Consider the following 26,785-nt stretch of genomic DNA (forward strand, 5'->3'; position numbering starts at 1 on the left):
GGATTCCTGCATTGAGCAGGGGGTTGGACTAGATGGCCTCGTAGGCCCCTTCCAACTCCGCTATTCTATGATTCTATGATTCTTCTTCTTCTTCTTTTTTGTGCTGAGACAACCCACCCGTTCTTCTTATTCAGACCACGAGTTAAGGTGTCAGGCTTGTTAATGAAGTCCAGATAGAGGTGCTAACAGCAAGCCTGAAGAGAGAGCGGGGAAGTGTGGTTTCGCTTGGCTTTGGATCCTGTTTTTTGTTTTTTGTTTTTTTAAAAAAGGCACCTGGTGCAATGAAGAAAAAAAGAGAACAGTCCCCCGGTCCCTTTATATCTGTCAGGAGCGCTCTGATTTGCAGCTGCACCAAGCTGCTCGCTGCTCCAGAAAGGATTACACAGCTGGGTTGAAGGGAAGCGGATCCGGGAGGAGGGAGGGCGCGTCTTTTTTGGCGAGAGAGAGGCCTTTGCGGGAGCGCTGCGGCGGAGGAAATATCGTCGCCTGGGCGGAAAGGGGCCCCCGAGGACCTAGGCGGGGCGTGAATTATTCATGCGTGCCAGTCTGAAAGCAATAAAATAAAATTAAAATTGAAATATAAACATACATCACGGTAGATTTGTGCCCGAAAAGGCAGTGAGAGAGAGAGGGGTGGTGGTGGATGCTCCTTCTGTTGGGTTGTGGCATTGCAGAGAGGCTTGAGCAGGGGGGAACCAGAGAGTGACTTTGTGGCGTAGTAGAGAATAAATGTGATGATAAATCAGATCTGGTCGGCCCCCCTCTGAGGGCTCCCTCGTCCGCCCCCCATCGTTTATGCTAGAGCCTTCATCAGGTGTGTTCACATGAACAACAGCAGCCGCCTTGGTAGTGACTTCTCTGCTGTTCACCATAGGCGTGCGCAAGGGGTGTGCCGGGTGTGCCCAGGCACACCCTAATATCTCAAGCAATAAGGTTGAATTGAGAGGGGCATTGAGTAAGGGTCCAGATGCAGTGGGAACGCAACCAAAGAAGCAACCAAATCCTCTGATTATAGACTTGAAAGCAAGGGGGGGGGTATCTGATAATAGCTTTAGCGTCAAGGTTCTGCCTTTATTTCGGGGAGGGGGGGTTCCCTTAGAAGCGGACTTGCCATTCTGTTCCCCTTTCTTTTGCACCCCCCCTCTCCACCTTCTTATCTAATGGGGTCCAGGATTTCCTGTTTCTCCCCCTAACAACCACATTCCTGGGGGTAGGGGGGAACAGGCTTTGAATTATCAGCTTCCTCCAAAAAGGACTCTCCGAACGGTGACACGGGCGCCGTGTCGGAATTCTCCCCTGTATGTGCCTTGGAGGGCGAGGACGGAGGAGATGCGCTGAACAAGAGAGACAGTGTGGTGTAGTGGCTAAAGTGCTGGACTGGGAGTCGGGAGACCCGGGTTCTAGTCCCCACTCGGCCTTGAAAACCCACTGGGTGACTTTGGGCCAGTCCCAGACTCTCAGCCCAGCCCACCTCACAGGGTTGTTGTTGTGACGGAAGAAATGGAGAGGAGGAGGATTATGTACGCCGCCTTGGGTTCCTGGGAGGAAAAAAGGCAGGATATAAATGCAATAAACACACACAAAACAAGGGAAGGCGTCTTACAGCGCCCGTCACTGCGACTCGCATGTGCTGGTGGTGGTAGGCACAGAAGGAGCGGCCTTCGTAGCAAAGCGAGACTCTCTGTCCGTCGCGCCCAGGACGGACCTGTGCTCTCCCACTGAACCGGGATCCTTCCTCCCTCAATTAAGGAGCCCTTTGCCAGAGCCTGGACGGGAGTGGCAGAAGGAAGGGCGTAATAAGGGCGAAGGCTGTGCGGATCCCTTTGCCCGGCTCCGACGAGTGCCAGAGCAAGCCAGTTGAAAGATCAGCTGCCCACTAGCAGGCAAGCACAGCTAAGCTGTTGTGGGTCTGGTCTCCCGGGAGTAGGAGCAGCTCTGCAGGCACGCATAGATTGCTTCTGCCACCGCCGTCATGACATAGGGCACCCCAGGCCTTTCATCCCATAGAAGGGCTTCCTGCTGCCGAATGCATGCATTTGGAGAAGGGTCTTAATTGGTGCAAGTCGGAAGGGTGGAATAAGTCAGCATTAAAACAGTGACTGTGCCCAAGGGGTGGAGCCGAGCCGAGCCCAGCCCAGCAGCTAGCAAGGAATCCACACGTGCCGCTGGCTCTGCGAGACGGCCTTGGACCAAGCGACACTGTTCCCTGGGTGGGGAAGTGGGGAGGGCAAGTACAGTATAAAAACACAACCAGGAGAAAACCCAGCAGGAATGCAGAAATTAAGACAGATTCAAAATACAAATTTAAAACCACGAAGTTAAAATTCGGTGGCTGGACTGTTCAGATGCTGAGAGAACAAAAAGGTCTTCACTGGTGTCTGAAAGAATATAGTGTAGGTGCCAGGCGAACCTCCTTAGGAAGCTCATTCCACAGCCGGGGTGCCACAGCAGAGAAGGCCCTGCTCCTGGTAACCACCTGCCTCACTTCCGTTGGCAGGGGCTCACGGAGGAGGACCCCTGAGGGTGATCTTAGTGTCCAGGCAGGTACATACGGGAGGAGGCGTTCCTTCAGATAGCCTGGCCCCAAACCGTTTAGGGCTTTAAATGTTAATACCAGCACTTTGAATCAGGCCTGGACCTGGCAGCCAGTGCAGTTGGAAAAGGACTGGCGTGATGTGGTCTCGCTGGCCAGTCCCTGTTAGCCCGGTTTTATACCAGCTGAATTTCCCGGACCATTTGCAAAGGCAGCCCCACGTATAACGCGTTGCAGTAATCCAGACGAGGGGTTTCTATATTGGAAAGCTGCCTTCCTCCCCCACCCCATTGCGGGCTATTTCTGTGTGTGGACTCGTAAGCAGGTAGCCATTCCCCGCCCCCTCCGTGGACTCTTTTGCAAGGCGGGTTTAATGGGACCTGCCCTCTCTGTCCCCCGCAGAGCGAAACCGTGGGCCTGCTGGAGCTCTTTGCTGGCAGTTCCACTGAGATCCACGTGAGTTCGGCAGGTGCCAAGGTGGGGGGCGGCGTGGTGGCGTTCTTATTCATGTAATTTTATCCCAGGTTGGTTCATCTGTGGAGGGAGAAAGAACTCCGTTCCTGCAATAGTCTGGCACCCTGATTCTCCCAAGGATGGGCCTCACTGTCCGCCCCCCAACCAGGGCACACGCTCAGGTGCCTTTTTTAATTACTTAAGGAGGGGCGGAAACTGGATTGGAAAAGCGCTCGATACAAATCCCTTAAGCCACTATTGACAGCGGCGCTCGGGAGCGCTTCAGCCCAGCCAGGAACCTGAAACATGGGCACCATCTGTGGTTCCGCCGTCTCCCCGGCCAAATTACATCCGACGATCTTTCTTTCCTCCGCTGTTTTTCATTAAGCGAATTGGTTTTTGCTGGGAATCGCCTGGCCATAAATACTCTCTCCCGGCTTGGTGCAGGCAGGTTATTGCTGCTCCCCAGTTTGGCGCGTGTTTTTCGCCGCAGAGCAGGGCGGGTGTGTCCTGAGCCTCTCCGAAAGGGGGGTGGGAATAGGGGAGGAGACGAATCCCCCAGTAAAGGAGCCTAGGCCAGAGAGAAGCTGGCCAGCAAAGGCCTCTCCCCGCCCGCCCGTCAGCACCTCATTTCCCTCTCAGCGCCTTAACGGCGTTTCGGATCAAAATGCGAGCCAAGATGTCCATCTGTGGGGTTGGCTGGTGAGGTTTACATCTCTGTGCGACCTACAGGCCCCAGCACCGAAGCTGCCTTGCCTGTGCTCCCCTTCTTCTCATCAAGGGCCCACGTTCACCCCATACACACACCCTTTCCCTTCGCTCCTTTCTTTTTGTCAAACCCCATAGCCGTTCTTCCATTTATTTTATGTATTTATTGCATCTGTATGCTGCCCCACAGCCGAAGCTCTCTGGGCAGTTTAAAAACAATATACAAAAATTAAAAACCGCAAAAACATACACTTAAAACCACCATAACGGCTTTAAAAAACGCTGCACCTGAAAAACAGGGCCAGCCTCGTTTCCCATTGCGAAATGCCTGGGAGACGAGAAAAGAGAGGGAGAGATGTCCTTCGGCGGATTTGGCTGGTTAGGTTTAAATCTCTTTGCGACCATTTCATAGAATCATAGAATAGCAGAGTTGGAAGGGGCCTACAAGGCCATGGAGTCCAACCCCCTGCTCAGTGCAGGAATCCACCTTAAAGCATCCCTGACAGATGGTTGTCCAGCTGCCTCTTGAAGGCCTCCAGTGTGGGAGAGGCCACAACCTCCCTAGGTAACTGATTCCATTGTCACACTGCTCTAACAGTCAGGATGTTTTTTCCTGATGTCCAGCTGGAATCTAGCTTCCTGTAACTTGAGCCCGTTATTCCGTGTCCTGCACTCTAGGAGGATCGAGAAGAGATCCTGGCCCTCCTCTGTGTGACAACCTTTTAAGTATTTCATAGAATCATAGAATAGCAGAGCTGGAAGGGGCCTACAAGGCCATCGAGTCCAACCCCCTGCTCAATGCAGGAATCCACCCTAAAGCATCCCTGACAGACGGCTGTCCAGCTGCCTCTTGAAGGCCTCTAGTGTGGGAGAGCCCACCACCTCCATAGGTAACTGGTTCCATTGTCGCAGTGCTCTAACAGTCAGGAAGTTTCTTCCCCCTCCGTTGCCTTCTTCCCCTCTGTTCTCTGTCACCTGCACCAGACCCCTTCCATCAGATCTCTGCTTCTTGGCCCTTTGCCTGTGCTGCCCTACGTCCGCTTCCCCACTGCCTGGGGGGCGGGGATCCACTTTTCTCACCTTTCCACCACCACCCCACTCCTCCTTGGTGCTTCGGCCCTTCATCTCTGGTTGTGGTTTTATTTTGCGCGGTCTGCATACATCCTGGGCCAAATGCCGGCTCCGTTTTCCCACTCCGTTTTCCCACTCAGAAACAACATTGCTTGTCGGTATTCTATGGGTGACGTTTTCACTCTTAGCCGGTAGCGCCTGGGCATGTTTGAACGTACCAGAGTGGCTGAGGCAGCCAGGTTGGGGCTATTATATGATTCCTAGGGCAAATCCCCCCCCCACACCCCCCCCCCCACAGCCTTCCTTGTAACACCGGACTGACGGGCGCCTGGACTGTGTTTTTCAGTGCACGTGCCGGAAAGACACGGTGAAGATCTCCATGGACGTTTTTGTGCGGGTCCTCCAACCCGAGCGGTACGACCTGTGGAAGCAAGGGAAGGACCTCACCGCCTTGGACCACATGAAACCGACGGCTTTGACCAGCCCGGAGCTGGAAGCCTGGAATCAGACCAAGGACGCCTTGAAAGCCAAGATGCTGCGCAGGTAAGAGGGCCGTTTGGGTCTCCCGTTCTCCCCGGCTTGATCGGAATGCCTAGAGCAGCCCCGGAAGCAGACGGAGGCTGGGCGTCACCTCTCCCCTGTTAGATCAATGTTCTTTTCACCCAAGGATGAAATCCAAACAGCCCTTAAGCACGACTCCACCATTCCAGCGACTTCCGTCACAGGAAGGACAAATCTTTGTTTCATCAACAGATGAAACAGTTTCATCCAGTGCTGGCTGGAGACAGGCAAGTCATCCCTAGGGACATCTAGATAGCGTCCTAGGGACATCTAGGGACATCATCCCTAGGGACATCTAGATAGGGTCCTAGGGACATCTAGATAGGGTCCTAGGGACATCTAGATAGGGTCCTAGGGACATCTAGGGACATCATCCCTAGGGACATCTAGATAGGGTCGTAGGGACATCATCCCTAGGGACATCTAGATAGGGTCCTAGGGACATCTAGGGACATCATCCCTAGGGACATCTAGATAGGGTCGTAGGGACATCATCCCTAGGGACATCTAGATAGGGTCCTAGGGACATCTAGGGACATCATCCCTAGGGACATCTAGATAGGGTCCTAGGGACATCTAGATAGGGTCCTAGGGACATCTAGGGACATCATCCCTAGGGACATCTAGATAGGGTCCTAGGGACATCATCCCTAGGGACATCTATATAGGGTCCTAGGGACATCTAGGGACATCATCCCTAGGGACATCTAGATAGGGTCCTAGGGACATCATCCCTAGGGACATCTATATAGGGTCCTAGGGACATCTAGGGACATCATCCCTAGGGACATCTAGATAGGGTCCTAGGGACATCTAGATAGGGTCCTAGGGACATCTAGGGACATCATCCCTAGGGACATCTAGATAGGGTCCTAGGGACATCATCCCTAGGGACATCTATATAGGGTCCTAGGGACATCTAGGGACATCATCCCTAGGGACATCTAGATAGGGTCCTAGGGACATCTAGATAGGGTCCTAGGGACATCTAGATAGGGTCCTAAACTGCTCCTTGCTATCCTTGGGGCTGATCTTCACCCAGTCTAGTGGTCTCTGGAGGTGGACCCTTTCTCTGTTTTTGGTCCCAATTCTCCAGCAATCCCAATGAGGTTCCCCTTGCTCCTGATCCTGCTCTCAGAGGTCTGGCTGAGCAGGATAAATGCACACCGTCATTTTTAAAATCCCACCGTTTCTCAAAGCCTCACTATCCAACCAGAAGGGGTCTGTGCCCACATTAAGTCCTTAGTTAGCTTTGCTAGGCAGCTTACAAAGCTGAACTCAGGTGGTCATGCATGCTGGCGTTTGTTTCTTCTGTGGCTTCCTCACCAGGTTAGCTAGTTCTTCTCCACTAGCTAACCGAAATATTTGTCGGCCGGGGCATTCCTCCCTGTGATGTTACTGGTCCAGATCCCCCCCCCCCCCAGATTAGTATTTATTTATCGCCCGATAGCCAAAGCTCTCTGGGCGGTTCACTAAAATTAAAACCGTTGAATACAATTCAAGGTATAAAAAGACCACAACCTAAAAAAAAAACCCCAGCAGAAATGTACAATATAAAAACAGAACCAGGATAAAACCCAGAGATTTATACAGATTTAAAATGCAGATTTAAAACAGCAAAGTGAAAAGTCGAAGAAAGTAAGCTGTTAAAATGCTGGGAGAATAAAAAGGTCTTCACCTGGTGTTGAAAAGAGTGTAACGTAGGTGCCAGGCGAACCTCTCTAGGGAGCTCATTCCGCAGCCGGGGTGCCACAGCAGAGAAGGCCCTGCTCCTGGTAGCCACCTGCCTCCCTTTCCTTTGGCAGGGGCTCACGGAGAAGGACCCCTGAGGATGACCTTAGGGTCCGGGGTGGTACATATTGAAGGAGGCGTTCCTTCAGATAACCTGGGCCTAAGCCGAATAGGGCTTTGAACGTTAATGCTAGCACTTTGAATTGGGCCTGGACCTGAATTCTTAGTAGATCACCCCCTGTTAATGCCTTCAGGAACATAACAGGGCCGAAAAGCCTTTCCAGCCAGGGACCTTTCTGCCGCCCTGTAGCAATAGAGAGACCTCCCCTCCAGCCTGGGAAGACCTTGGACAGATGCACGTCAGAAGCATTCAGAGACCAGGGAGCTGGAGTGCCCACACTCCTTGGTTGCGCTACAGATCTGCACAACGGCACTTGACGTCTCGGGCCTTCCTGGTCTCACTGGGGCCCTATTTGCTGCCCTGCCCTGGAAGCCGTGCAGTGTGGCCCGGGGGTGGGGTGGGGGGGGTCAGTTAGGGTTCCACCTATGCCACCTTGAGGGCTGGGGCTAGGGCCCAGGCTTAATTCGTTTCTGTAATGAATACTTTTAAGAAAATAAGATTCATTTAGGATTTCTGCTAGTTACCCTCTTAAGTCCTTTTCTTTTTTTAATGGATTCTTTGGAAACCAGATCTTTGACCTGAATGGTTTTGCTACAATAGAATAGCCGCCGTGTGTGTGTGTGTGTGTGTGTGTATGTGTGTGTATGTGTGTGTTACAGATGTTGTCTTCTCTCTCCCCCCCCCCTCCCTCGGCCTTTGCTTGTACGTTTTGCCCTCCGAGTCCTCTTATCTCGGTAGCTCCGTGTCGGGTCATTTGTCAACAAAGACGTTCCCGCATAGCTGATACAGACACTCACCACCCCTTGCAGCACTTGTAGTCTGTGCAAATTGGTGTGTGTGTGTGAACCGCCCAGAGAGTGGTCTAGAAATGCAGTCAGTCAAATCAATAAATTCTGTCCTCCAGCCGTCTTCCGGCATCCCGGAGCAGCTCGCCTGCTCAACCCAGCGGAGATCTGCTTAGTATATCCTTCCTCCGTCGCTTACTTCTACAAATCAACCGCCGTAGCGATCTCACAAGCCTTGCCAACCCTTTTTTTGGGGTGTGTGTGTGTGTGTGTGTGTTCCCCTTTCTCTACCTCCTTCGCCCCCAACCCTCTCTCGCTAAAAAGTGCCTGGCGGTATTCAACTGAAACCCATTTTCTCCCTGCTCAGGCAGGCCTCTGCTGCACTGGCGAGACCATTCTTCTCCTTGAAAACCTTGTTAACTCTAAATCAGCAATCCTATCATGTCTGCTGCCGGCAGCAGCGTAGAGGGTAGCTGGTTGGAGGCCTTCTTTTTCAAGTTGTCTTTAAGCCACCTTTCTCCTTCCTTAGCAGGGCGTGTTGGCTCTTGCATCAGCTGACCCTGCGAACCGGGAGCGGAAGGATCTTGGGCCCACGTGCAGGGCCGGTGCTACCATAGAGGCTACTCAGGCGGCCGCCTAGGGCGCCAAGCTAAGAGGGGCGCCGGGCGCTGCACAGCACTCACGCACGTGGTTGGCTGTGAGCCAGCCTGGTCCAGCCCGAGGATTCAGCTGGGCCTGGGCGGGCAAGACGGCGCCCCACGCCCGCCCAGCCAAAGTGAAGCCAGGGACGCTGGGGTGGGGTGGCACGGCTCCATGTCCGGACTTCCGCCTGGAAGCCGCCCTCCCAGAGCCGCTCTAGCTGCCTGGAAGCCGCCCTCCCAGAGCTGGGAGGCCGCCGTCGCCAGAAGAAGAAGAAAAAGCACGTGGCGAGTTCCACCCTGGCCCAAGCCAGCCTCTGCCTTACTCCCGAGGAAAGGGCACCGGGTCGCCTCGCCTCTCTCCTCAAACAGGCAGGCGGGCAAGCGGGATCCCTCTCCCTTCCCCCAGGAAAGCGAGGGACTTGTGGACTCCTCGCAAGGCAAACTCTCCTGCTTCCCGATCCTGTGCGCGTGGATCGACGGGACTTACATCTGAGAAAGAGTTGCACCGGGAGGCACCAGTGCGGCCCGATCCGCCTAGGCCTCCTTACTCGGAAGCCTTATTCCCCCGAGTAAACGTGCGGAGGGGCTCGGGACGCCAGGCTGCATAGCGGGTCGCGTTCGCACGGAAGTACGTCCCGGTGAATTCCAGACGGTTGGTCCCAAAACGTTCGGACTTCCGCGCAATTTGGGTGTGGGTGTGGGTGTGCAAGTAGCTTGCCTTGCCTAGGGCGCAAAATAGTCTGCCTATTTTGGTGTGTGAGCCTGGGCGGATTTTCCCCGTCTGGTCTTGCAAGCGGCCCCAAAATGCGCGACGGCGCCTCAGCGTTTCGCAACCGCTTTCTCCGTCCCTGCCAAGGAGCCGTTTGTCACGGTGCCCTTGCTCCTCATTGATCGAACGTGTTGCTCATTTCCGTCCCCAGATCTGCCCAGCTTTAGTGAAGCTGTTGGCTTGACACGGCTGCTATTTACTTCGCGGCTAATTGATGGTGGCTAAAGCTGATTGGTCAACACAGCGGCTTGTCAATACGGAGTGGTGATCCCGTTTCACAAAGTTGCATTGGATTAGAAGGGGTTTTATAAATGGCTGCTGTGGCAGGAGATGCAAAACTGTGTGTGTGTGTGGGTGGGTGGGTCTCTTCCTCTCTGCAACCCCAGTCAAGCTGGCGTTAAGAGGAGAAAAACCTTTACATTGAGGCAATTCAGTGGTGACGCACCATGGGGAGAAACCGAGTCCTCCCAAGGACATGCTGCCCTTCTTACCTTCCACCCTCGTGTTCTCTCTGCACGGTGGCCACCAATTTGGATGGCTTTAATAGGGGGTTGGATAAATTCCTGCAGGAGAAGGCTATAGAATCATAGAACAGTAGAGTTGGAAGGGGCCTACAAGGCCATCGAGTCCAACCCCCTGCTCAATGCAGGAATCCACCCTAAAGCATCCCTGACAAATGGTTGTCCAGCTGCCTCTTGAAGGCCTCCAGTGTGGGAGAGCCCACCACCTCCCTAGGTCACTGATTCCATTGTCGCACTGCTCTAACAGTCAGGAAGTTTTTCCTGATGTCCAGCTGGAATCTGGCTTCCTTTAACTTGAGCCCGTTATTCCGTGTCCTGCACTCTGGGAGGATCGAGAAGAGATCCTGGCCCTCCTCTGTGTGACAACCTTTTAAGTATTTCATAGAATCATAGAATAGCAGAGTTGGAAGGGGCCTACAAGGCCATCCAGTCCAACCCCCTGCTCAATGCAGGAATCCACCCTAAAGCATCCCTGACAGATGGTTGTCCAGCTGCCTCTTGAAGGCCTCTAGTGTGGGAGGCTACTAGCCCTAATGGTTATGTGTTACATCCAGGGCTGGGCAGGCGGGGGGCATGGGCCTCCGATTTTGAGGGGTCCTACTCCAAGTCCCCCTGGGCAAAGTTGCTTGATTTTTCTGCCGTTGATGATGAATTTTTGTGAACCGCCCAGAGAGCTCCGGCTATTGGGCGGTATAGAAATGTAATAAATAAATTAATTGCCCAAAGAAAAGCACACGTAAAGCATTTTTGAATGTGAAGAAGTGATGTCTTATATATATATATATATATTGAATAAAAGTCCTTGAAATTACCTTTTTAATAAATTGTTCTAGTTCATATGTATTTAGAACTGATTCAAAAATACTTAATGAGCAGTTTGAAATGGGGCCGACATTTCCCATCTGACCCAGGCCTATTACCAGCTTTGCCCGGCCCTGGTTACGTCCAGTATTCGAGGCAGTAAGCCTGCATGCACCAGTCGCTGGGGAACATGGGTGGGAGGGTGCCGTTGCACCATGTCCTGCTTTGTTGGTCCCTGGCTCGCTACTGGTTGGCCAGTATGGGAACAGAGTGCTGGACTGGATGGACCCTTGGTCTGATCCAGCATCAGGGCTCTACTTATATTCTTACGTATTTGTCATCATAGAATCATAGAATAGCAGAGTTGGAAAGGGCCTACAAGGCCATCGAGTCCAACCCCCTGCTCAGTGCATAAGAACATAAGAAGAACCCTGCTGGATCAGAGCAAGGGTCCATCTACCCCAGCTGTCGGCCAGGGATGAACAAGCAGGACATGGTGCAACAGCACCCTCCCGCCCATGTTCCCCAGCAACTGCAACTTGAGAGATGGGGTTACGCATTCAAGAGGCAGCTGGACAGCCATCTGTCAGGGATGCTTTAGGGTGGATTCCTGCACTGAGCAGGGGGTTGGACTCGATGGCCTTGTAGGCCCCTTCCAACTCCGCTGTTCTATGATTCTATGACTGCAGCCGGCTCCTGCCATTTCTCTCCCCCACCCCTCCAAGTTATAATTTCAAAAGCAAAGCTTTTGTCCACTAAAATTAGCCTCCCAAGTGTTTGGCTGTTAATTGCAACACCATGCCACTTGCCTCGTCCCTCCTGAGGAAGCGTTGCCGTTTCCCACGGACCACGGCGAAACGCAATTCCACACTTTCCGGAGGCCGCTGGTGCGTTTGTGCTAATGAATTGCTTCGGAGGTGTGAAGTAAACATCCACACTCGGAGAGAGTGACCATATGGGCTCGCGTGTAGCCGTTAGCCGTTCATCGTCTCGTCTCTGCCTTTTCGTATTGTTCGATTTCTCTCCTCCCCTTGCAGGCCGGCTTGTCGGCTCATTAAAAGGCCCCGTTAACTATGCACTGCTGTGACGGAATTAATGTAGCTCACCCCTGCCGCGGGCAGGCTGTAAAAGATGTGGAAGCGAGTTTTTTTTTGCTTTGGGCGTCTCTTGAGTTGTCCTGGCCCACTCTGTGCTGCTTTCTCATACCTTGGCGGGCGCGGGGAAAAGGTGGGGATGGAATTACGCTTTAGGGGAGCTGTTCCTTTAAAAAGAGAGGGGACACAAAAGTCTCAGAGTGCTAAAAATGATGGCATGCAGGAGAAGTGCGTGGACTGAAAGCAACAGGAAACCGCTCAGTTAGCAGCGGAATAGCGCCTTTGCCCATCTGTCCACACATGTACGTATGCATGCTTTAGTATACACCGACAGATGCTGGCAACTCTCGCTTCAGAGAGACGTTTTTGAACCCCAAATCCTGTCAGCCTTTGGAAGGGTGTTTGAAACAAGCCCCGTTGGGTCGTCTTTTGACTGCTGCGTAGGAGACCGGGCTGTCAGGAAACACGCCGAGGAAAGGTCTAGAAGCAAAGCCCTATGAAGAGAGACTGAAAGAACTGGGCATGTTTAGCCTGGAGAAGAGAAGATTGAGGGGAGACATGAGAGCACTCTTTAAATACTTAAAAGGTGGTCACACACAGGAGGGCCAGGATCTCTTCTCGATCCTCCCGGAGTGCAGGACACAGAATAACGGGCTCAAGTTAAAGGAAGCCAGATTCCGGCTGGACATCAGGAAAAACTTCCTGACTGTTAGAGCAGTGCGACGGTGGAATCAGCTACCTAGGGAGGTTGTGGGCTCTCCCACCCTAGAGGCCTTCAAGAGGCAGCTGGACAAGCATCTGTCAGGGATGCTTTAGGGTGGATTCCTGCATTGAGCAGGGGGTTGGACTTGATGGCCTTGTAGGCCCCTTCCAACTCTGCTATTCTATGATTCTAAAACCTGTTTCCTGCCCGAATGACAGGATTGTGGCTGCGTGAGAACTTGGAAGGAAAGACAGGGAGACACTAAGCTCTGGGTCTGCAATTGATGCTTTTGGAGCTGAAATCTCTTTTCTGAAATGTTCTCAAATATATGGGTCCATCCCCCCCCCCCCCGGTTTCAAAACCCACATTCTGAAGTAGTCCCCCAAATGTGTATATTAGGCCTTTATCCAATTCATCACTAGCATGACCCTGATTTTCAGCCACAATTGGCTCACTCTGGATTCAGCCATGTTCCGCTCTGACTAACAATATATGCCTTTTCTGTCTTTGTGCACACAGAGGGTGAACATAACCATTCCCACCACACACACACACACCCAAATGGCCGAGTGCAGGGCGCTTAGCTGGTGAGCATGCACTGCTGCCCAGTTTTGGTCTGGTCCCACTGGGCCATGATACACCACTGTGGAAAGGCGCCTGGCATTTGTGGATGTTGGTTTTGCCCGTACGTTGTGTGACTTACTCATGACCCAGCTGTAGTTTATGAAAATAACAGGAGCCTTTGAGTTCCAGCCGACCTCTTCCCAAGATGGTAGAGGGCAACTCCGGCTCTTGGAAGTACAAGAAGTAGTCGTTTTTGAGGAGGGTTTGGACGCTGGGAGAAGAGGTGCAAAGCTCCAGCAGGGGATCTTGACATGGGCAGGGGATCGTCTTCACACGGCTCGGAATTAAATGATGGAACTCACTCCCACAAGATGTGGTGACGGCCACCCATTTGGATGGCTTTAAAAGGGGGTTGGATCAATTCCTGGAGGAGGAGGCGGCTATCCATGGCTACTAGCCCTGATGGCTTTGTGTTCAATTTTTGTGAACCGCCCAGAGAGCTCCGGCTATTGGGTGGTATAGAAATGTAATAAATAAATAAATAAATAAATAAATAAATAAATTCTACCTTCAGGATCAGAGGCAGTAAGCCTGTATACACCAGTTGCTGGGGAACATGGGTGGGAGAGTGCTGCTGCACCATGTCCTGCTTTGTGGATCCCTGGCTGACAGCTGGTTGGCTACTGTGTGAACAGAGTTGCTGCCCTTGGTCTGATCCGGCATGGCACTTCTCATGAAATTTCATATCTGACTTTCCCAGCATTTAGGCTGCTGTTAGCAGGCTCCAGAAGTTATGGGTTCTGAGCGCTGCCTTTGCCTCAACTGCTCCAATCTCTGCAATGCATTGCAAAGAGCGAAGATATTAACTACAAACAGAATTGCAGGGAGGTGGATTGGGGTGAACATCTTCTACACCTGCTGTAAATCCTGGGAAATCCTCCTTTTTGTGTTTCCCCAGGACCAGGCTCGCCTTCCTAAAATTACTCTTTTCCCGAAAGTTGTTCTGAGATTCCCAGTGCTGAGGAACCCTAGAAAGGCGGGTCACCTCTAAGTGCAATCGCGGAGTGACGATCAAAGACTCCAAGCCACAATTTCTCTCTCTTTAGGAAGTTTATTACGAGCAGCGCTGCAAGGTGGCAGCCCTCAGAGGATCTGAGGAACTGCCTGCTGATTTCAGGATAGGCTAACATACTTATAGGGGTCAGCTCTCCTTAGAAACAGAGGCAGAACTTCCCCATCCAACCCACCAATCATAAGACCATAACAGGTAAGCCTTTCAACCAATGATCGGCGAGGATTTTACGCATGTGCAGAGTGCAGTAGTTCCAAGGCTAGAAAAACAATTGAGAAACTTGGCCCACGAGTATTGAGAAACTTCGGCAATCACAACCTTTTCTTCACTTGCGGTTAGCTTGCTTTTTAAAATAGCCACCGCGCCCTCCAACTGTCCTCTGCAGGCAGGCGCACAGTCTTGTGCTATGTATTTCAACACAGTCACTCAGTTGGGTAAGTGGGTGTGGTCTTAATATAGTTGAGTTACTGCTTGAAGCTTTGATTTATAATAGAAGAGGCCTAAAGCAGTTCCATTCAACGGGGTGGGCACAGGTGAAAGGCCTCATACCCTGACTTCCTCGACACCCAGCTAGACCTCTTTTTGCTCCCTTTCTTGGCCAAGATGCAAACAGTTGCTTCTTCCCTCCAGCCACCGTGACGTTTTCTCTCTTCCAGGGCGAACAGGAAACGGAGCCAGCCCCGAAGGCACAAGACGCAGGATCAGAAGTCGCTTGGGGACGTCATGGCCATGGAGACGGACTTGGGCGAGGGGAAAGAGAAGGACGATCAGAGGAGAGCCCCAAGTTTGGATGAAGAGGAGAAAAGCAAAGAAGGTGAGGCCCTGTCCCCGTGCCTGCCCACGCTTCTGTGGGTCCTGGCAGAGCCGTGGGAGAACTCCACGGCGCGAACACCTCAGCTCTCAATAAAAAACACGTTCCTCACCCCTAAAGTCCTGACCCATCACCAGTGCCTCCACCTGGTATAAGCTAAGTGAGACTATATTCCTGACCTGCCTTTCAGCCTCCGAAAGCCACTTCTTCTTCTTCTTCTTCTTCTTCTTATTATTATTATTATTATTATTATCATCATTTATTTATATAGCACCATCAATGTACATGGTGCTGTACAGAGTAAAACAGTAAATAGCAAGACCCTGCCGCATAGGCTTACATTCTAATAAAATCACAATAAAACAATAAGGAGGGGAAGAGAATGCAAACAGGCACAGGGTAGGGTAAACAGGCACTGGGTAGAGTAAAACTAACAGTATAAAAGTCAGAACAAAATCAAGTTTTAAAAGCTTTAGGAAAAAGAAAAGTTTTTAGCTGAGCTTTAAAAGCTGCGATTGAGCTTGTGGATCTCAGATGTTCTGGAAGAGCGTTCCAGGCATAAGGGGCAGTGGAAGAAAATGGACGAAGCCGAGCAAGGGAAGGAGAGACCCTTGGTCAGGCGAGAAACATGGCATCAGAGGAGCGAAGAGCATCCAAAAGTATAATACAATGAGGGATGTGTATTTGGGAGTGGGGGGGGGGAATCATCTCTTATGGCCCCTGGAATTTGATGTCACAGTCAAGATTTTAAGCTCTTCCCGAAAACGTCCCAGTGTGCGGCTGCTGTAAAGAAAGCAAACTCCATGTTAGGCATGATAAAGAAATGAAGTGAGAATAAAACGGCCCGTATCGGACTGCCCTTATACAAATCTGTGCCGTGACCACTCTTAGAATACCGTGTACAGTTCTGGTCGCCGCACCTAAGAAAGGATATTACAGAGCTGGGAAAAGTGCAGAAAAGGGCAGCGAAAATGATGAAGGGGCTGGAGCCTCTCCCCTAGGAGGGAAGGTTGCAACACCTGGGATTGTTTCGCTTGGGGAGACGGCACGCCCTCTCGGAAGCAAGGGAAGGCAGCGCTCTGCGAAAGAGGCGCTCTGCGAAAGAGGAGCCCTGCTGCAGCAGGCGCACGCGCCCTGCCCAGGCCTGGGTTCCGTTTCCCACCACCAGCAGCCTCTGAGGATCCCACAAGCTGGGCAGAAGGCTCTCTTCTGTCATTGCTGCCAGCAGCTAGCCTCCCGGGTCAAAGGCAGGATTCACACGCACACCAGTTGCTGGGGAACATGGGCGGGAGAGTGCTGCTATGCTGCTTGCGGGTTTCCCCCATGGGCAGCTGGCCGGCCATTGTGTGAACAGGATGCTGGGCTAGGCGGACCCTCGGTCTGATCCAGCATCAGGGCTCGTCGGATGTTCTCAACTCCCTGCCACAAGATGTGGTGATGGCCACCAATTTGGGTGGGTTTAAAAGGGGGTCGGAGGAGAAGGCTGTCAAGGGCTATTAGTATCAGAGGCAGTAAGTCTGTGTGCACCAGTCGCCGGGGAACATAGAATCATAGAATAGCAGAGTTGGAAGGGGCCTACAAGGCCATCGAGTCCAACCCCCTGCTCAATGCAGGAATCCACTCTAAAGCATCCCTGACAGATGGTTGTCCAGCTGCCTCTTGAAGGCCTCTAGTGTGGGAGAGCCCACAACCTCCCTAGGTAACTGGTTCCATTGTCGTACTGCTCTAACAGTCAGGAAGTTTTTCCTGATGTCCAGATGGAATCTGGCTTCCTTTAACTTGAGCCCGTCATTCCGTGTCCTGCACTGTGGGAGGATTGAGAAGAGATCCTGGCCCTCCTCTGTGGGACAACCTTTCCAGTATTTGAAGAGTGCTTTCATGTCTCCCCTCAATCTTCTCTTCTCCAGGCTAAACATGCCCAGTTCTTTCAGTCTCTCTTCATAGGGCTTTGTTTCCAGACCTGGTTGCCCTCCTCTGAACCCGCTCCAGCTTGTCTGCGTCCTTCTTGAATTGTGGAGCCCAGAACTGGACGCAATACTCTAGATGGGCTGTTGCACCGTGTCCTGCTTTGCTGGTCTCTGGTCAACAGCTGGCTGGGCGCTGTGTGCACAGAGTGCTGGACTAGATGGAGCCCTGGTCTGATCCAGCAGGGCTCTTACGTTGTTGGCTGAATTTCGCCCACTGGCTACCCGTTGCATCTTCCTCCAAGCCAAACGGCCTTTCCTTGACTCCCGCATCCATGAGGAGCGCAACCGCTCTTCTGTCTTCCAGAGCTTTTAAAGCAAAGCCCCACATACCACTTGCTGTCAAATTAACCTGTTTAGAAGTCAATAAAGGGCAGTGCATTGTTGCTGGGGGGGGGGCTGGGGGGGCAGTCCCCTTCCCCCCCATCCCTCCCTCAACACACCCGAGTGTAAATACAATCTCTTATTGTATGGCCAGGGAGAAATCCAATTTGACTTCTCATTCAGTGCCGGGGTTCCTCTAAGGAAATTCAATATTCCTTTCCACGCCGTGCCTCCAAAACAGCGTTATCTGGAAGCCTGGCTTCCAAATGCACCCCCTGACTATTTTTGGCTGGATCTTGTTACTTTCCTTTATTTTCATTTTTAAATAAAAGGGTGGGTGTGTCCATAAGTCCCTTGAAATATCGGCTTCTGGGAAGACGGGCGCCTGCCGTCAAAGGCTTCTGCGGGAGGAGTCTTAACAGCTCCGTCTCGCTCCGGGCTTAATCATTTCATAGAGGCCCATTTTATCTGATTTCTCTCCCTCCCCGCTTTCCGCAACGTGTTAAGCCCTGGCCAGTAGGGTTTGCTGGGCTCTAATGCCAGAATCTCCAGATTGGGAGGCGAGCTGTTAAATCTTCCCGACGAGGCTTGCAATTTTCCCCGTACCTCTCCCCACGCCGCCACCTCCAAGTGCCCTGTTCCGAAACGGAGAGTGACCTTTCATAGGCAGGGTTGTCCAGGCGTCTTGTAGGTGAAAAACAATTTCTTAAGAAACAAATTGCCGGCTGGGGGGTGCGGGGAGGGGGTCTTGTCTGCGGAGCATCTATTATTTACTGCCCTTCGAACAGGCTTGATAACTTTATTCATGAAGCTGGGCGGGGGCGAGGAGGGACGGATAAAGTTCCATTAATTCACTACAAATGCAGTGGAGGAAGCCGGGCTGAGGCGGCTGCCGCCGTGACCCATTTGAGAGCTGGCAGGAATTCATCTTTTGTAATATTTATTTATTTCGCAGGGGGTGGGGTGGCAAGATGTCCTGGAACGCTCAGCAAGCGAGCGGCGAGGAGGCTGGGGGGGGACGGGACGGGACACACATCTCTTTTGTTTTATGGGTGGCCCCCTGTCCAGAGGGTGAAATATCGGGGCATCCATCTGCCCGAGGAGTGCGCGCGTGGCCGCAAAGGTGCGCGGGGGACGTTGACAGCGCGACGATAAAACGGATGGCGGGGCGTCGGGCAGGACGGAGGATTGGAAAAAGAACACATCGCGGGCCCCAACTCCGTGATTCGGCCTTCTGGGACAGACCCCGGTTCAATGCCTGCTTTGATTCATGTCCCGCTGCCTTCGGGATCTTGCCAGAGAAGTGATTTAGGGCCTCCATTTGATTCCTCAATTAGAACAGTACGACAATGGAATCCGTGACCTAGGGAGGTTTTGGGCTCTCCCACACTAGAGGTATTCAAGAGGCAGCTGGACAACCACCTGTCAGGGATGCTTTAGGGTGGATTCCTGCATTGAGCAGAGGGTTGGACTAGATGGCCTTGTAGGCCCCTCCAACTCTGCTATTCTACGATTCTATGTTTCTATGCAGGAAGTAGTGACCGCCTCGTGTCCCAATACTGGGGAAAATACGTGACATAAATAAATATAATGATGATGGTGATGATAATCCTTCAAATAAATAGTCGATGCAACCATTTAGATTTGCTACGCCTAGCGCCGTGACGAACCTGTGCTCAGCCGTGAGTGTTCCGGACCCTTCGCCGGGTCAGCCTGGCGAGCTTAAGACGGAAAATAGTTTCCTTTCCCTGTGGGCTTATTTGGGGGTGGCTTTTGCCGGCCCTCCATTCCGGAAGTTCAGCGGCGGGTGGGAGAATCGCCCATCAGGCGTTGTTGTTGCAGGGTGTGCTTTTGGGGGGCAGAAGCTTTGCTGGACCTGACCCTCTTCAGGACATCAGAACATCCGAAGCGCCCTGAGGCTGGATCAGGCCAAGGGTCCATCTAGTCCAGCACTCTGTTCTAACAGTGGCCAACCAGATGTCAGCCAGGGACCAACAAAGCAGGACATGCAGCACCCTCCCACCCATGTTCCCCAGCAACTAGTGTATACAGGCTCGCTGCCTCGGATACTGGAGATAGCACACAACCATCAGGGCTCGTAGCCACGGATAGCCTTCTCCTCCTCCTCCTCCTCCAGGAATTGATCCAACCCCTTTTTAAAGCCATCCCAATTGGCGGCCGTCTCCACATCTTGCGGTAGCGCGCTCCATCATTTAACTCTGCGCCGTGTGAGTCTTAACTCTGCGCTCTTCCTTTGTCGAAACAGGGGAACCCGGCAAGCCGAAGATCCGGATCCCGAGAGTCAAAGGCGAGAGGAAGAAGAAGCAGCCGCGGCAGCACCCGCACCCGCTGCCCCAGCCGCCTCCGCTGCCCTTGCACCAGCTCCTGCCGCCCCTGCTGCTCCCTCAGCCGCCTCTCCACGTGCCGGAGGAAGGGCCGCCGCAGCCGGGCCTGTCTGCGGGGCAGGCCGCTGAGGCCCGCCACGCCACGTCCCCGCCGGCGGAAGACAGCGGCCCCCCCATGCCCGCCCTCGAAGGCCCCGGCGAGGGGGACGAGACGAAACACCGGCCCATCATCCCCATGCTCTACGTGGTCCCGCGGCGCAAGAAGTCCTCGTCGGAGAAGAAGCGCCTCTCCTGCCAGGAGGTGTTTGAGCGCTTCGTCACGGCCGAGCCGGCGGCCCCCTCGGAGCTCAGCGTGAAAGCCGAGGAGGGCGGCGAGGGGGAGGCGGCGGAGGGGCCGGCTGAGCCCAGCAAACTGCAGGTAATGTTGGGGGGGGGGCTGGGGGCGCCTCAGGGTTCAGGGTGGCTTTCCCCATGCGGAGCACGCTGCTGCTTTAAAACCACGCCCACGCCCCAGCTCCTCCCCAGCACCTCTCAAACGGTGGGAGGGGGGCTTTGGCCACAGCTTCCGGCTGCCGGCTCCTAACGTGGCTGGCCAGGGCATGCTGGGAGTGGCATTTCGACACTTTGGGAGGACACCGACTCGTCGAAGGCTGCTCTGCCCAGAGCAGGGGGGTTTTTGGACTGCAACTCCCACCACCCCAGCCATTGGCTCCACCGGCGAAGGCTGCTGGGAGTCGCAGCCCAATTACCATCCTGCCGGGCCCAGAAGGTCTCCTCCCTCCGCTCCCAATTCGACTGGACGGTTTAGACCGCAAGGCTCCCATAAGCAGAGGGCGGGCGGGCCGACCGGCCCTCTCCAGCGGCCTGCCCCAAGCTGGCGTCCTCCAGTTGTGCTCGTACAGCTGCCATCACCCGGCTGGGAATGGTGGGGGCTGTAGTCCCACGCACCTGGCGGGCTCCACTTTGGGGGAGAGGCCCTGTCCAGTCTGAGCTGGGGAAGGGGGGAGGCGAGGGCGAGAATTGCCATCTCGGCCTCGCGTGCGACAGTCAGCCTTCCGTCAAACCTGGCCGCCAAATACTCTCAGGGGAAACTTCCCTTGCTCCGGCCTTGCTAAAGTCAAACCCAGTCACCTCAGCCGCCCTTGAGGATTTCTGGGCCGTGGCGAGAGTTTACGCATTTAAAACCCCCGGGGCTCCGGTTTCATTCCCCCCCCCCCCCCGTTTTAGGGGACGGGGCTGTGGGCTGCTGCGGAGGGCTGGCTTTCTTCCTTCTTGCTGTGTTGCTTCCCTCTCCTCCCCTGTCCCCTCTGCTCGCCTCCTTCTCTCTTCCCTGCCCTTAGAGCTGTCGCATAGGTACTGTTACCACTGGCTGCATTGCCAGCCCCCGTCGTACAGCTGGGAGCCGGGCCGGGCCTGCAAAGGACCTGGTGTTCGGGACAAGGCCCCCCCCCCCTTCAGCAGGGCCTTCCTGTTTCCCACCACGAGCCGCGAAGCGGTACGACGCTTCGCAACTAAACCTGGCAGAGAGGAACCGCCTGGACGACGCTCCCCTGCCTTCTCGTGGCGTTCTAAAAACAGGGCTCACGGCGCACTTGTCTGCTGTGTTGGTATCAGCGCAACCCTGTGAAATCGGTCACTGCTAATCCCATTTTACTCACGGGGCGTTTAACTGAGCCCCGAATTGGGCTCTGGTGGAGGGGCCATTTGAGACCCAGGCACAACCTTCCGGTTCCTGGAACACCCAGATGCTTTGAAGAACGCCATTTATTCTTCCCATTGAAAGGGGCGACGTTGGGCCCGTGGGGCCCGTACTTTCTGCTGGCCCATCCCAAGGCTCTAACTGCTTCCCCCTGAGCTTCATGCCGGTGTGAAAACAGCCCCTTTGGCTGGTCGCCTACGGAGACTCAGGGTTGCCCCCAGGTGATTAGGCAGGGTGGCTGAGTTGGTTTTCTTTCCTTCAGCCCGTCCAAGTACAAAATAGGCTGGCAAAACTTCCCGTGGGCTTGCTTGCAAGGCTGGCTTATCACGCTTGTCGCCAGAAAACGAACGTTTGACTCTAAGCTCGTGGGCGCGTCGCTTCCCTTCTGATGGGACTTTCGGCGTCTTGGGGCCCGGCAGAAGGAACGACGCCGACCTCCGTGGGATAATCCCCAAAACGCGGCTGGAAGCTCTGGAAAGCGCGAGGGACGTGACACTCGCGAGGGCCGTGGGGGGCGACTAGGAAGTTTGCAAAGTCCATCCGGCCTGCCCCGTCGTCCCTCTGCGTTTGCCGTAGGAAAATGGCAAAGAAGGGCCCCTTCATTGGCTTCGGCTGCAGTCCCCTGGCAGAACGGCCCTGTTGCAGGACTTGCTCATGGTTTTGTCGGTTCAGCGTTTTGCGCACTTCCCCGGAGCGACGCCTTCTTTGCCACCGTGTGCCTTGAGCCGGGCGCACCTTCTTAACTTGCGGTGCCCATTGGCGTGTTCCTTTTCCTCGACTCGAAAACGGGTAGCTTAGGAGGCGTTTTTCGGTGTCGTTTTTCAAGGGCACGCCGCCTACCCCCTTCTGAATCACCCGCTGGCTTTCATAGAATCATAGAATCATAGAATAGCAGAGTTGGAAGGGGTCCACAAGGCCATCTAGTCCAACCCCCTGCTCAATGCAGGAATCCACCCTAAAGCATCCCTGACAGAGGGTTGTCCAGCTGCCTCTTGATGCCTGGAGTGCATAGAATCATAGAATCATAGAATAGCAGAGTTGGAAGGGGCCCACAAGGCCATCTAGTCCAACCCCCTGCTCAATGCGGGAATCCACCCTAAAGCATCCCTGACAGGTGGTTGTCCAGCATATTAGAGGTTTGGCCCCAGGTCCGTCAACTCATTGGCAGCTCTTGTTTCTCAGGTTTAGAAACCTCCCCGTGCCCCCGGCTGTTAGCATGGGAAGGGAAGAAGCTTAGCAAGGATCTCCAAGGAAAGGCGTGCAGTAGATGAATGTTGGCAGTAAGCTGGAAGGTTGGGGCAGCTGGTTCGCCACCTCCGCTCCACCTCCGGGCGCAACGCGGCGTTGTCAGTGCTCCGTAGTTTGAAAGCGGCCTCTCGTGGCGACGAGGGCCGTCAGCTCGCTGGGCAGGCTCTTCATGTCTCTCTGCGCTTCATGTCTGGCTTCTGTCTTTGTCCTGTCATGCCGGCCGGTCGCTCGGCCTCCCTGCTCTAACCTGTAGGCGACTCTCCCCGTTGGGTTGCAGATGTTACACGTACAGCTACGCCTGCCCGCTCGCTCTCCTCTGACCTTTTTCTCCAGGCAGAGAAAAACCTGTTTGGCGATGTGGCCACCGACACTCAAGCTTTGGAGCCCATCGTTCCGACGATAAACATGTCCCCGTGGGCTTGGCTACCCCACAGCTGCATCAAAGCCTTACTAGCCCAGGAATCGTTGTAACCCCACATTTGAGCAGCTGGCAACGGAAGACAAGGGAGCTTTGCCGTGGCTCCTGTTAGCATTCACGGACTCCCCTGAAATCCTTCCGAGGACATCAGCTTTCATGTCCAGCCTTCCTCCAAAGAGATATTCTGGACAGAGGGACCCAGGGAGATCCGTTTCCACACCTCTGTTTTAGGGAGGCAGGAGGAGAAGGGAACCAGCCCAGCAGGGCTTTCCTCCCAACTCCTGTATTCTCCAGCCGTGGAGGGAAGGAGGCCAGAGACACAGAGCTGAGCAGTTTCAGATTTCGGAAACTGCATGGTGCCACCGTCTGAATTGGCCAGTGGTTGTCCGGGACCATGGGGTGAATTCCCAAGAGGTGATTACATGTTCTTCTTACCGACCAGAGCCTTGGGATGCTCTCCTCTGTCCACGAGAAAGCGGGTGCTTTCCTAGGTCCAAAAGTTATTTATTTATTAAAACATTTATATCCCGCCCTATATCGCAAGGATCTCTGTACAGATAAAACCATACATATAAAAAAGAAGAAGAAAAAGACCATTCTAAAACAAACCATTCGTATGTTAAAACCAGTATGAAATTTTAAAAAGAGTAAAAAGCCAATTAAAACAAGACAATATGCAGGCTGGCGGATTTAGCCATCAAAGGCTCTGTTAAAAAGCCATGAAATGAAGCCCGGGGTGCCGCAACGGAAAAGGCCCTCTCCCATGTCCCACCATAGTGTATATTTCACGTTGGTGGAGCACCGAGAAGGAAAATTTTGCATGTTTAGCCTGGAGAAGATGAGATTGAGGGGAGACGTGATAGTGCTCTTCAAATACTTGAAAGGTTGTCACACAGAGGGGAGGGCCAGGATCTCTTCTCCATCCTCCCAGAGTGCAGGACACGGAATAAGGGGATCAAGTGATAGGAAGCCAGATTACGGCTGGACATCAGGAAAAACTTCCTGACTGTTAGAGCAGTACGACAATGGAACCAGTTACCTGGGGAGGTTGTTGGCTCTCCCACACTAGAGGCAGCTGGACAGCCATCTGTCAGGGATGCTTTAAGGAGGATTCCTGCATTAAGCAGGGGGTTGGACTCAATGGCCTTAGAGGCCCCTTCCAACTCTACTGTTCTATGATTCCTTCAAGATCTCCTCCATTCACTCCCACACCCAGCAGCCCAGAAAATCTTCTTTTGCCTCATTTTGAAACCAGGCTTGTCTTTTGATGATATCTAGGTTGAAAAGTACACACACAGCCCACAAAAACCACAGGGAAAACAGGGGCATGCGTTGATTTATTTATTTATTTATTTATTTATTTATTAATTAATTACACTTATATACCTCTCCCATAGCCAGGGCTCTCTGGGCGGTTTACAGAAATTCTAAAATTGAGGTAAAAACAAGTATACAAAATTTAAAACTCTAAAACACAGAACATACACACATAAAGCATTAAAAACCGATTAAAAACTAAACATGTGGGTAATTAGATCTGCTATCATGAGATCTGCTGGGATGTGCCGCCATATGCCTGGGCAAAGAGGAAAGTCTTAACCTGGCGCCGGAAAGATAGCAGCGTTGGCGCCAGGCGAGCCTCGTCAGGGAGATCATTCCACAGTCTGGGGGCCACCACTGAAAAGGCCCTGTCCCTCGTTGCCACCCTCCGAGCCTCTCTCGGAGTAGGCACCCAGAGGAGGACCTTAGATGTTGAACGTAGTGACCAGGTATATTCACGTCGGGAGAGGCGTTCCGTCAGGTATTGTGGTCCCAAGCCGTGGAAGGCTTTATAGGTCAAAACCAGCACCTTGAATTGGGCTCAGAAACATACAGGCAGCCAGTGCAAGCGGACCAGAGCAGGTGTTACGTGGTCGAACCTTCCGGTTCCCGAAATCAATCTGGCCGCTGCATTTTGCGCGAGCTGCAGCTTCCGAACCGTCTTCAAAGGCAGCCCTACGTAGAGCGCATTGCAGTAATCTAACTTGGAGGTTACCAGAGCATGGATGACTGAAGCCAGGTTATCCCTGTCCAGATAGGGGCGTAGCTGGGCCACCAACCGGAGTTTGTAGAAGGCGCTCTGTGCCACTGAGGTGGGGGTTGATTCCCTTAACCCCCACCCACCCCCCGGCTGCCTAGAAACCTGAGAGCACAAAACAGGCGCGGAGACCTCAGGCCCGTCATACGGGAGCCGCTGAGGGTGCAGGGCTTGCCTTTAGAAGTCGTGCGCAGCTCTAGCGGCTGGCGGAGTGAAATTAATGCGGAGGAAGCGAAGCGAAGCGAAGGCCCCGTGGTTTGTGTGTTGTGTCTGTTTCTCTGCCTTGCCAACTGTGCGCTCTGTTCCCAGCCCCTAAAGGTGAGCCGGGGCTCTCCCTGCGGTGGCGGTCCACGGGGCTGCGGCGTTCCTAGGGCGGCGCGTTTTTCGTCCCGCGGCTCCGGTGTGGGGGAGGAGGCCGTTGCCAGTTCCCGTGTCAGTAACCCACCTTCACCTGTTGCAGGCCGCCCTACGCTCGGACGATATCACCTTGTGGAGGATCCCTAGGAGGGAGAGGCGGGAGTTGTTCAAGCGAGTTAGCGGCAAGCCGGCGAGATACGCTGCAGCTTTGTTCATCCGGATGGTCCCTCCGGATGAGCTGTGGAGGTGGCGAGGCGCCGTTAGCTACCGCGGGGGCCGAGGGAAGCACGCCCTGCCCCACAACGTGGTGGCCCGCTTGCGGCAGCTTTTGTACAAGCACTACTCGGACATAGTGGCGGCCGACTGGCGGAAAATCCGGTTGAGAATCAACAAGATCCTCTCGGCGTAACGGGGGCCGCCGCCCCCCTCCCCCAGGTGACTCCGCCCGCTCCTGAATGGCGCCGGGACGCGTTTGGCTCTTCGCAGCGCCGCTGTAAAGACGGGATGTTGTCTTTCTGGCCCCGGGAGCATTCTGCGGCGGGCCGTGCCGGAAACCTCCAAGAAATGAGACTGCCCTGCAATGCGTTCAGTGCTCGATGCCAAAGCAGAACTGTGTGTTCCCGTGTGTGTGTGTGCGTGCGCTGCTGGCCAGCGCATGGGCATATTAGATGTAATGTGACCCACTGTGAAGTGCCCGTGGCTTGGAGCCCGGCAATAAAGTTTTTTTTTAATTTCGTTTCTTCCTATCCTTGTGATCCCCTTCTTTGTGTGCCCTTTTGACGCTGTTGGTCAGGTTGTTGTAGCTGCCGCTCTTGTGTCCATTTGACGTAGGGTCATCCAGTTGAGCTTTGGAAAGGCATGGTTCTTAATGCTTGATGGCCCGTGCCGGTGGTAGAGGGCAGTCCTTCCAGTGTGGGAGGAAGGCCTATGGCATAGGTTTTGTCCTTGCATAGAGACGAAATCCTGGGGATTACAGGAAGCCAGATTCCGGCTGGACATCAGGAAAAACTTCCTGACAGTTAGAGCAGTGCGACAATGGAACCCATGACCTAGGGAGGTGGTGGGCTCTCCCACACTAGAGGCCTTCAAGAGGCAGCCGGACAGCCCTCTGTCAGGGATGCTTTAAGGTGGATTCCTGCTTTGAGTAGAGGGTTGGACTGGATGGCCTTAGAGGCTCCTTTCAGCTCTACGATTCTATGATTCTATGACCCATTGCCTTTTTCAAGATGGACGTCGGTTTATTCAGCTTCCCTCTGCCTTAGGGGCCCATGCAGCATTCTAATTTCTGTGCATGCTGGTGTACCAGGACTTCATGCTGTTAAGATGGTGTTAGTATTATAAGAAGGAGGAGCAGAGAAATTGTGAAGGCAAGAGGTAGACATTTTGATCAGTTCACACCCAGATTTATTGAGAG

General features: G+C 53.5%; 1 protein-coding gene across 2 annotated transcripts in view; it reads left to right on the plus strand.

Annotated features, from left to right (window-relative positions):
- KDM4B (lysine demethylase 4B) overlaps positions 1–26,785 on the plus strand; it is a 189,602-nt gene that overhangs the window by 126,983 nt on the left and 35,834 nt on the right. The window contains exons 9-12 of one of the 2 annotated variants that reach the window (XM_063147035.1): positions 5,112–5,308; positions 14,785–14,942; positions 19,494–19,990; positions 25,475–26,102. In XM_063147035.1, coding sequence (XP_063003105.1) covers positions 5,112–5,308; positions 14,785–14,942; positions 19,494–19,990; positions 25,475–25,780 — 1,158 coding nt within the window. In that variant the 3' untranslated portion in view covers positions 25,781–26,102. Of the gene's footprint in view, positions 1–5,111; positions 5,309–14,784; positions 14,943–19,493; positions 19,991–25,474; positions 26,103–26,785 lie in introns of those variants that run through there. The other variant, XM_063147034.1, reaches the window with a different exon arrangement.

The sequence above is a fragment of the Elgaria multicarinata genome, chromosome 23 (genome assembly GCF_023053635.1).
Source record: "Elgaria multicarinata webbii isolate HBS135686 ecotype San Diego chromosome 23, rElgMul1.1.pri, whole genome shotgun sequence".
NCBI classification, from domain to species: Eukaryota; Metazoa; Chordata; class Lepidosauria; order Squamata; family Anguidae; genus Elgaria; species Elgaria multicarinata.